At 37.5% G+C, this 11,975-nt stretch overlaps 1 protein-coding gene across 2 annotated transcripts in view; it reads left to right on the plus strand.

Annotated features, from left to right (window-relative positions):
- The window catches only part of LOC148017633 (O-fucosyltransferase family protein), a 50,303-nt gene extending 47,714 nt beyond the window's left edge, over positions 1–2,589 (plus strand). For both annotated transcript variants that reach the window (XM_087663017.1, XM_087663016.1), the window contains 3 exons: positions 542–769; positions 925–1,122; positions 2,179–2,589. In XM_087663017.1, coding sequence (XP_087519143.1) covers positions 542–769; positions 925–1,122; positions 2,179–2,412 — 660 coding nt within the window. In that variant the 3' untranslated portion in view covers positions 2,413–2,589. The remainder of the gene's footprint in view (positions 1–541; positions 770–924; positions 1,123–2,178) is intronic.
- Positions 2,590–11,975: the final 9,386 nt, after the last annotated feature.

Here is an 11,975-nt window from a genome sequence, read left to right on the forward strand (position 1 = left end):
GAATGCAAGAAAGTCGGGCTCATAGGAAGGCTAGTTAGCCACAGAATGACAAGGGAGCTTCCTCCAACTCTTCTTCTCCTCTTTCTCCTCACCCTCTTCTGCCTCATGGTTATTTTCTCTTCCTAATTTTTTCCTCCTTTCTTACGTGGGACTGAGGCAGGGTCTGGTCTGGATCATCCTATCTCTTTTCTCTTGGATATTTTTCTCCTTATTTTTGCTCCTCAAGTTTCCTCTGAAACATGGCAGATTTCCTGCCTTCTGGTTGCAAATTTTATGAAGCATTTTGCGATCAAGGAAGTTGGGTGACAAATAAGAGCAATCTTCCTTTTCAAAGTGTTATTTCCATGCATGTTCACTTTTAGTCATTGATGAATCCTGTCCAAATATCTTGTTCAAAATTGTTGCTTCTTAGCACATTTGTTTTATGAAGGATGAATTTGGCCATCTTATTCTCTTAACTTGGATTCAGCAATCATTGCAAGTTCATATGCCTCCTCTCCTGATTTGATGTTAAACAGATGTAACAAACATGTTTATGCAGGATATGGCAGCTCACTCTGCCTGTGATTTTGGGGGTGGGAAAATTGAACGCTTGGCTATGGCAAAGTATCGAAGAGATTTATGGCAGGGAAGGGTCTCAAATTCACATCGCACTGCTGAAGAACTTCGGAAACTTGGCAAATGTCCCTTGACACCAGAAGAGATTGGTTTGCTGTTAGCTGCCTTAGGGTTTAAGAGAAATACACGCTTGTATGTAGCATCATACAAGGTAACATTTTTATTGGGTTTTATCAGAGATCAATTTTCTTCTTGCCTATGCATTCTCAAATAACTAGTTATCTATCATGATACATTTGTTTGTGCATTTTCAAATAGATCATTGCCTTTCATGATAAATCTTTTATCTAATAACACATCCTTCAGGTGTATGGAGGTGCTTCTAGAATGGTTGCTTTGCACAAGTTGTTTCCCTCGATGGAAAATAAATACAGTCTAACTATGGAGGAGGAGATAGCAAAGTTCCGTAATAAGGCCTCAGTTTTGGCAGCTCTTGACTATTATGTCAGTCTTCACAGTGATGTCTTCATTTCAGCGTCACCCGGAAACATGCATAATGCTCTGGTAGATTACCTTCACAAATTTCAGCTTATGAAAATCACAAGTTGTTCTTGTTTTTTCAGTTCAAGTTTTAATTTAAGTGAATTCTAGTGTGGTTATTGTTCATTATGCTTTTTGCCAGTTTTCCTTTCTCATTTGGTTTCACAATCTGAATCTTCCTAGTTAGCTGTGCTCGTCTTTCACTGATGTTACATTTTCTGTGTAGGGGTGAATTTAAAACATAGTGCTGATGCCATCAAATGTAAATAAGGTGCTCAGGCGCTTATCAGTTGGTTCTTGTTGATCTGTTAGTCTAACATTTAGGAATTTATTACCCTATTGTTGCTCAGCTTAGAACTTTACTGTGACTCAAATACCACCTTACCTTTCCAGGGATGAAGTTTATGTTCCTGTTGGAAACATTTCAGAACACAAAATAAAAAGTTTTTAGCAAGGTGTCCCTGGATGAGAGAGGTGTTTATAATGTTGGCATTATGGATAAGGCATAGCTCAAGAGAGAAACACTGGAGTAACCACACACTTCTGATCTCTCTACATCATCTAGAATCATATATGTATAGGTTTTAATACTCTCAGCTTTCTATTTATGTACAGTGGAACATTTGATTTATGTTAGAGACCCAGAAAAAATGAGAACATAGCATAAAAGAAAACCTAGTCGTACAGAAATACAAATAGATCAAGAATAGTTTGTACAGAAACTAACTTTAAATGGATGGCAACATGATCAGCGACAGGGTTTAAACGCAATGAAGCCAACAGAATGGGTTATTTGTTTGAGATTTGTTGCATGCGTAGGATTTACAGTCCTGTAATAGGGTCCTTATTATTCACTAAGATCATCTGTTGACAAAGAATGTTTTGTGGGTGTATTTCCGCTGATTGTCCCTTGCCTGCAGCAGTAAACTCTACAAAAGAACCTTATGTCTAGCATAGCATTAAGAAGATTTGGTTTTTGCTGGCATTATATCATTTGTTATTCTCATGGACTGAACTTTTTTAAGTATGTGGTGCTGCAAAAGAGCTCAATGTAGATAGCTGAATCTGTACCTGTGGCAGGTGGGACATCGGACATATGATGGTGTTAAAAAGACGATAAGACCAAATTTTGCCCTCTTGCCTCAGCTTTTTGCTAACACTAGTATTGAGTGGGGAGAGTTCCAGGAACATGTTAGGAATAGTCACACAAACCGCATTGGCCAGGTAAAACCTCGTCAAATTGGGCAGTCTCTGTACACATATCCAGCTCCGGATTGTGTGTGCAAACATACTTTTCCTCCAAAGGACGGGTGAGAGAAGCAAGTCTTTTTGTACATACTCTTGATTATATTTTTGTACAAGCCTCTCCTTTTCATTAAAGGAGGCAACATTTATTTATTTTGACTCCTCCCTACAATTTTCTTAGACTTGATCAATGTTACTGTCCAGATTTTTGCAGATAAGAGAAATGAGAGCTAAATTTCACTTGTATGTACTATGCTCCAAGGGCTGTTTCAATTATTTTTCTCCATAGCTCTTGTCACTAAAGTCAAGCGAAAATCTGTCTGAAATTTAAAAATTCAGGATTTAAAAAAGTGGCAAAGGCCAATACCAGTGTGAGGATCAGGCTAATAAAGAGGTGGAATACATGAGAGATTGGTAGTACCTGGACTAGGAAGGCACTCTGCATGTGTGGACAAATAAAATTCTTTAATCAGGACAATGCATTTGTATAGAGCATCTTACTGATGCTTTGACTGAGATGATTGGGGTATCAAGTCGATGAAGCCATGGTCAAAAACCAGGTGGTATTGAAGGAGCTGGAGGAGAAGGGGGCGGATTAGGAAGTTGGGAGGGATATAGAAGATAAAGTCTGACCCAAAAATGGTTTCTATTCCCTACAAGGCTAAAAATCATTACTTGAAGGGTTACTGGCATTGCCACATATGGATCTGTGTGGTCCTATGGGTGAAGTAATAACCGGATTAGCTGAAGATCCTTCATAATAATACTTTGTAGGGGGAAGCTCGTGAGTCCCTCAGGTTTTGTTGCAACATATGAAGGACATGAGAAAGAGTAGAATTATGACTGATAGAACAGAGGAAATGCTTTTGAAGGAATTTGCGATGTTAGAGGAATAATGTCCAACCAACTGCATGTACACTCAAGGGTGCTAGATGATGGGAGTGGAAGGGCTCATCACTTGTAGTAGGTAGAAACCAGAGCTTGATAGGGTAAAGGAGCCAATAAGGTAATGCCCCCCAAAGGCAAAACGTGTCAGTATATTAGTCAGTTCATGAGTGAGTCTGTGCATGTATTAGTGGGCTGTGTACCTTGTACTAGTCATTGTCTGGGCTGCTGTGTATTTTGCACTAGTTTTCTATGGCTGATTGCATACTTTATTGTGGCTGACCTTATTTTCTGGGCTCTTCACTACTGGCTGGCCAGTTCATGATTTGGGCCTAAAAATAGGACAGGGGTTCCCTCCTCTAGTCACTTCAGCATACACCTTTACTGCAGGTCTCATTGGAGAGAGGGAGCTACTGCCCACAGCTAGTAACTCATTGTTGTTCAGTACTCTCTTGTCTTGGTATATGGATTTAATTTCCTGAGCATCTAATCTTTTGAGTTCTTTTGCAGCGTTTCCCTCCTCTCTTGAGTCTGTGCAGTCTATTACAGCAGATTCTCACACTTCCATCGCTGCCCTCTGTTTTGACATGGTATCAGACATTCATGTTAGGTCATATGGTGATGTTTTCTGTTGCTGCAGGTTTGCCTTCACATTCTTGTGCTGCTAATCTGGTCTTCCCCTGACTGCTTCAATTCATCTACATCTCGACTATTAGAAGTACTTGAAAATCTCTTTCTAGCATGCATGGGATTAAAGCTTATTTGACTCATTAATGTGACATCACTGTGTTACATCGAGTCACAAAAGTGTCACTCTTGTCCTCGTGTATGATTGCTTGTGTTCCGTGTATAGCTACCTCAAACCACTTGATTGGAAAGTTGAAGTAGGAAAACTTTGCAATGTCAACCTTCTTGATGTTTAGCATGAAAACTTCATGTCTAGAACTATCCATATGCATGACTTTCTTTTGTAAGATATTAGACTTTACAACATAATCAAAGATTATAAACTTCTAATCTACTCCATTCAAGATTGGTGTCTATGAGACGGAAGTGCATTAGAGTAATAATATTCTACAACTGACGGAAGTGAGAATATTGAGCAACTTGAGTCTAGCCACGTTGAATGTTTTTAATCTTTAGCTCTCAATCCATTTCTTCATGGTACCTAAGCTTAAGATATCTTAACGTTGCTATGTTGATGGTTCCCTTCATACATTGGCCTTGAGCTTTTTGCCCAATCAATCAATCACGCTTCTCATGTGGATTCCTCAATGAAAAATTCCTCTCATGTATGGCAACAAACAGTAATTCCAACTTGAAGTGAAATAGCTGGTACACATTGTTTACAACACCTTGGCATCAATAAGACACCCAAAGGGCTTCCTTGGCTATGTTAGTCTTCCTTCATATATCTCGATTTTTTCCTTATCTATGAAATTTTAGTAGATTCTAGTCTTGAACAAGCCAGTCATTATTATACTTGTCGAAGATTAAGCTCTTTGATAAGCAAACCCTTTCAGTCCCTTTTCTAAATCTTGGAAGAAAGAATGTGCATTGTCTATGGACAACCCTTGCTATAGCAAACTCATCAACTATATGCATCAATAAGTGCAATCTAGATCATCAAGAAACTTCTAGAGGATATTTATTTGCCATGATGATATTTCCTATTGAGTTGCCCGGAGCTTTCTTTGATGTAGGTTGAGGAATCTCCTTAGATATCCATCACACTATTCAATGAATGCATTGAATGGTCTCCTATTTTTTTGAAGCTAATAAATGTTTGATGCTATTGGTAGCACCACTTGCAAAAGTTTGGGCCAATCATTGGATTTCAACCAATTAAATTCTACATATTTTGTGAAGGCTCCCTTTGAGAAATACATGTGATAGGCAAACTAAAAAAGATGCTTTTCTTTACATGTCATCACTATTCTTTCAGTACCAGGATGTGTTGGGTGCAACCTGAACCAAGATTAGAATGAAAGGGTATCATCATGAAATAAGAGAGATTGATTGATGCAACACACCCTCAAGGGATAGCCCATAATCACCTATCCAACCTAAATAGAGGATGTAGCCTTGTATTCAAATCATTTTCTTTAGCACAATAGTTGTGAAGCTCATGCTTACATCAACATTTTCGTAATAGCTTGAGCATCCTTTTGGACTATGGTCATAACAAAGACAAATACTCAATATCCCATTGAAGGGTTGATTGAATTTGTAATTTTACACCTCGCCGCAACCCCCCCCCCCCCCCCAAAAAAAAAAAAAACACACATGCACACACATAAAATTAAAAAAAAATCGTGACATAATACATCATATCTTGGACTTCGTGGCTTGTGGCTTCAATAAGTGTCTTGATGGGTAGTTTCAACTTGTACAAACAAGTGTTAGAATAGTCTATTTAGATCAACTTGAGTTCTTGAATTGGAGACTTACTCCTTGAGATTAGCATGTTGTTGGCTCCAATCTCTTGAGTGTGTACCTTAGTTTTTTGCATTTTAAGCACTTTGGTTCATTCCTTTGATAAGAAGATGCCATGCCATGCCATGCCACGTTCTCCCACAAAATTACTCTTTTGAATCATGTATTCTTGGTGTAGAAGATTACATTGTTTCTTGGAACAATTGACATAAGTCATTCTAAGTTCCTTCTCTTTAAACAAGAGCCAACACAAAATGCTCCAAAGGGACATTGTTCATATTTCTTAATGTGTATTTGGTAGTGATATATTTTTAGTGGACTCACATTTAGCATACCAACAATATGTGTTTTTGGTATCCTTGCATCTATGTCATCTAATTATGGAATAATACTCCATGTTATTGATATATATTGTGAAAGAGTACTTGAACTCTTTAACCCGTAAAACACAAACTTTGGATGCATTTCTTGGTTCTTTGCCTTGATCCACATATCCTTTTTAGTTCCTACCACACTTGGTTACATGTACTTGGATAAGCCTTGATGCAATATTTAAACCAACTAATAACAAAGCTTGTTGATTTTCTTATTTCCATGAAGATGAGCTTGGGTTAGATGAACCTTTAGCAATTACATCCCAAAAATTCTTATGTATTAATTAAAAGGTCACTTTGGTGAACCAAGTGTGAAAATTGTGACCATTAAACTTTTCTGCTTGAAAAATTAAGTTTGAGCTACTCAATTTGGAGAGTTCTTAACTTGAACTTATAGCTTCAAGGCAATGTCCAACTCCATACAAGAGCTTGGCAAAAGAACACACTAAATTTTGCAAAAAAAAAAAAGGTTGTATTTGATTGATTACAACAAATTTGTAGCAATGTAGTTGGTACCAAGGTTAGCCATAGAGATGTAAGATATCAATTTAGTTATTGGGCTTCTTTCTCTTGTAGGTGATCTTCTTGGCCTTCAACTTGAGCTTAGATGCCACTTCATTCTCTTCTCCATTATTGACAATGGTGTATTTCTCACATATTATAGGTTTGTTAATAATTTCAAGGCTCATTGATGTATTAGATGAAGAGGAAAATGAAATAATATTGGGTTGCTCTTTGACTAGCATATTGCCCATGATGCCAACAAAAAGTGCAAAATTTAATTGAAATAAATGAGAAAAACCTAATTGGTTAAAACTTTTGATATGGAGTTTTTTTGACTTGCAATATTCCCTTTCAATTGAGGACTCCTTGCTACTTTATGGTGATCTTATAGGATTTGGATCCTATCTCGAGGTCTACACTTTAGCCCCTAGTAGGAGAGGGTGAAAGATTTTCAGAGCTCTATTACTAGTATGATTGCCTTTAAACCTTCTTTAGCACCTTTTAAGTACAATATGTCAGCATTGTTGGGGCAATGTTGGCTACAAGAATGGGGGATTCAACAAATTGATATGCTCTTTAAAAATAAGTTGGCTAGTTAAGAAAAGGGATGTTGTGTGAATGCTAGTATTAGTGAAGAACTAGAGCTATGCAATTTTACCTATGGTTGCATATGATTATGGCTGGTACCCCTATATCTACGTGCAATGTGTTGCCTTGATCTCCTCCGCTCTCTGGAGTGTCACCCCCCTTTGTGTAGGTGCCATGTGTATGGTTACTGTCTAGAAGAGATTATTAAGTTGAGAGACTGGCACCCCCCTCTCAGTGTAGTGCTAGCATGTAGTAGTGATGTGAGGAGCCTTTAAAAACTAGGAAATGGTCTAGGTGGCCTTGGTGTGGGAACTCCATAACTAGTTTAAGCGAGGTGTCTCCTCCACATGGCGTGGGGTATCTAGCTTGAATTGTGTTGCAAGCTTTGCATATGTTGATGTAGTGCTCCTTGCTCTCTACCTTCTCCTAGCATAATCTGTAAATCAGCTTAGCTCTAAGGATGTGGGTTGCTCTCGAGGTCTTGATCTTGAGTTGATGAGAGGATACCCTAAGTTGGCCTATGGCTAATTGCATCTCATGTGGCATGTATACATCTAGGTATATAGGTCTCTCAATGAAGCCATCAATGGTAGTCTTCATGAAGTGGTCTTTGTTGTAAGACATCTTCGAGGGAAGGTGTTGCTTGGGTGATAGCTATGTATACTATACGTACAATTGGTAGAGATTCTATTGCACGATCAAGTTTCTCTCTTTGTGGGAGAGGTGTATGAAGGGGGAGTCATGATCATACTGAGGTTGGGGGGGGGAGGGGGGAGGGAGATGGTCCATGTTGATCCCATATCTTGCAAGCCACTGCTCGACCTATGCATACCATGAAGTCTCTTGTCCTACATGAGCTAGCTGCATGCGTGCGCGCGCACACACGCAAAGAGAGAGAGAGAGAGAGAGAGAGAGAGAGAGAGAGAGAGAGAGAGAGAGAGAGAGAGAGAGAGAGAGAGAGAGAGAGAGAGAGAGAGAGAGAGAGAGAGAGAGAGAGAGAGAGAGAGAGAGAGAGAGAGAGAGAGAGAGAGAGAGAGAGAGAGAGAGAGAGAGAGAGAGAGAGAGAGAGAGAGATGCATTTCATATTCTATTGATTGGGGTGCCATTACATAGGCATGAAGTATACTTGTTGTAACCCTACATGGGTAGCTCATAATCACCTTCCAAACCATTTTCTTACATCAACAAGTTCTTAATAGTTCCATCCATTTGAACTAAGGTTCTAACTAAAAAACATAATGATGCATTAGGAAAAATTTGGACAAAAAATGGCCCCTTAAAAATATTATAATACAAGAGATGGGCCTTTTGGATTGTCCAATAGAAAAATAATATGTACATCTATGGAGGTTGAATCTTCTCTCTTCAAATCTTGGGTTTCTAATTAAGAAAAGGGGTAGTGGAAATTTTAAAAAAGAGGGAATGAATAGTGCACAAGTTTTGAGTATGAGTATGTCTATCATCATATAATTTGGATGTTTTTCAACTTTGCTCTTTTTCTTTCCCAAGAACTTTGTCTACCTTGAAAATTGAGCAACAGACTTCTTTTCCTCTCTTCTCTATTCTAGTAGATTTTCATCTATATTGAAGCTCTATACTACGAGAAACTAGGGTTTTAATTACTTTACTTACCTCTTTAATTTCTTCTACTTGTAGTAGTAGATTTTGGGAAAAACAAAGGTGCTCGTCTCTTTCTTTGTTTCCTCTTATTCATTATTTTTTGAGTAGAGTTCTAAGAAAAATGACATTTTGAGAATTGTCTTAATTTTTGGTTTTGTTTGTGGCATGTGTCAACATATAACATTGGTCACATTATGTTAGGTGCACGATAGGGGAATTAATGTTGTTTTGTGTTTTTAGTAGGTAGTTGATTAGATTGGAGAATTTGAGAAATTTATATTTTCTATTTTACCAAGGAAGCACTATATCGAGTTTAGATAATATTTTTGATATTTTTGAGATGTATCATTTGTGTGCTTAATTCCAAACATTTTATATTTGTATTCCTCTATTTGATAGCCCTAAGGTTAGGCATATGTATTTAAGACTAAATATAATGTTTAAAATTTAGATATTATTTAGATAAGAGGAGAATATGCATTGTTTATAAAAGGAGCGAAAGGTGTGGATGTTAGGATCAATGAAAATAGCAAATACATGCATAAAGAAGAGGTTTCTCAATGTATGGAGGAAGATTATACTTGATTGGTGTTTTGATTGGCTACATTTTGGTGGAGAGCAAAGGCTATCGTTTGCTTGATCCATGCACCAAGAAAGTCTTTATCAATCGAGACGTTATCTCTGTTAAAATTGTAGCATTTTCACATGAGCAGTTATGACATATGTGATGTATTTGAGGTTCTTCAGCTACTTTCTTTGGGGTCCAATCCTATTGTGAATAGCTACATAGACTTATTATAGCAAGATGTTGCAGCACCACATGCTTTCGAATAATATGCACTTGATCTTGGATTGCCTCATGTAGTGGAAGATGTAGTACATCACTAGGGGAGTTTTGAGGTCTCGAAAATGCCCTGTAAGCGATCCTAGAGAGAGAAAATATTTTAGAAAATAAAATTATTTTTTATCTTTAATTTTTTATATTTTAGTAAGTAAATATATAAAAAATTGTTAATAAGTTATTATCATGATATTCTCGTAGTCACATCAAACCTAGAAATCTAGGCCGCCATAAAGGTGACAAAGATTGTCATAATAAAGATCTTATATTAAAGTGAAAACTAATATTCAATTTAAATTTTGTTCAACGTTTGATTACTTCCCTCCATTCTCACTCTTCTTTCTTTTCCATCCTTACTAGTTTCTTCTTCATTTTCCTTCTTGTTTCTAATTTGCATTCTTTTTCAATCCAATCTTCTAATCACATGCTTAGCTATAGATCAGTCATCCAATGATCTTTGTAGCTCTAGTAAAAGGCATCTCTATCATCTTCATATTGAGCTAGATAGTGAGTATAAACCAATAAGGAAGAGAACAAAACCCATTACTGTTACAAAGTCTATGAAACATATACTCAGGTTTGACGAAAAGAAGAATCTTGATCTTTGGTTAGATGACAGGCTATATCCCAAAGATCCTAGCAAAAATAGCACTCCGCCTTTCTATAGTAGCTCTTCATTGTTGAGGTTCATTGGTGATGGTTATAATGGGTTTTTGGGCTATATATTTAACTTGGTGCAGAAAATGATGTCCTCAAATTGGAGAACCATTTTATCAAAACATAACAACGAGTTACTGCAGAAGCTAGAAGGCTATCAACAGAGGATTCATTTGTTGGAAAAACACATCAAATCTTATCAATGAAAGCAACGATTTTAGGACTTCGGAATCGACAAAAGGCTCTTAGAAATATTAAGAGTCTCAGACAAGGAGGAGGTGGTTGTAGTAAAAGAATCCAAGTAGCAAGGTACATTTTTTTTCACTTTAAAAATATAAAATATGACTTTCTTTATAATTATTGTATTGATTTGTAATGTTGGTTTTGTTTAGGTCTCTTTTTCAACCAAAGGCAAGTGAAAGAGATTCTTTGAAAGCATCTCAGTTTTATTATCATCTTTTTCCTTCAGTAGTTTCAAAAGATATTTTGGAGAAGAAGGAATTTAAAAAGGCAAAGAAATAATGCTTGGAGTCGTTTATAAAGGATCTCTCTTTGGATACTGAGTTAGTGCAGAAGACACTAGATAATATTAGTATCATTCGAGATGCTTATATACAACTCTTCCAGCTTTTACAATCAAATATGAAGCAAGAATAAGTACATAATTGCATACTTCCAAGGCCATCTGTGATTAGAACTATTAGATAGAGAGTGAATAACAAGGTAATGGAGATTCTAGGTGAGCCTTTCCATATCAAGGCTAGCTTCAAGGGCAAGAAAAAGGAAGTTGTATTCAATGAATTTAACAATATTTTCCTTGACTTGCCCACCCTACAATGCTTAATGATTAGATTCTATGACTTATTACTAGAAGAGGCACAAGGAGTGGCTAGATTGGTGGTTAAACTTGATGAAAGTGAGATTCTAAAATGTACAAAACTAGAGAGGGTCTCTATTACCTTGATGAATAGAGCATTTTCATCAGATTATTACAATCACCCAATGTCATTCAATATTCAATTGAAACACAACATTTGGTGACTAGGAGCATTTGAAGTAGATACAGAGGATTTTGATATATTGCATTGGATTTTTCATCGAACACTAATACTTGATGTTATTAAGAGATAACAAGCAGGAGAAGAGCTATTTGTTGAAGGATTTGGAAAGTATAATATTGAGTGGCACATAGTTGGTGACTTAAATGTTGGGGGTAAAGGTGCCTCTGCCTAGCCGCCCGTGTATTACTACACTGACAGTCACCGCCACTGCACACTACAATTGGCAGGCGCCCATCACCGTCATTTTATTCTTTATTCTTTTAGTGACAGTTTGAATAAAGGAAGGCCCGGTCACACATTGTGATGGTTGGAGTTCCCATTTCTAGTCTCTCCCTTTCTTGCTCTTGCTCTCCCGCCATAGCTCTTGAGTTCAACCTTTGATCCGTCGCTCCCTTTCAAATGGTATCAGAGCTTTGCTTTCCGACTCTTGAGCTTGGTTCGTGGCATTCTCAGCTTCCCATCAACTCCCCACTTGCATTGGGTCTCCTTCCCGGTAGCCATATCCGACTCCTTCGAGCTCCCGTCACTCCCTGGCTTCCCGAGCACCTTTCTGGCATTGTTGAGTACCTTCAGGGCATTACATCAGAGGTATTTGATCATTTTCTTCAGGGTTTACTTCAGTTCTCAGGTCTCACAGGCTGTAAAAAAGATTGGGGCAGCCACCAT

The sequence above is a fragment of the Lygodium microphyllum genome, chromosome 22 (genome assembly GCF_053477565.2).
Source record: "Lygodium microphyllum isolate KBCC chromosome 22, Lygodium_microphyllum_v1.1.10, whole genome shotgun sequence".
Taxonomy (NCBI): Eukaryota; Viridiplantae; Streptophyta; class Polypodiopsida; order Schizaeales; family Lygodiaceae; genus Lygodium; species Lygodium microphyllum.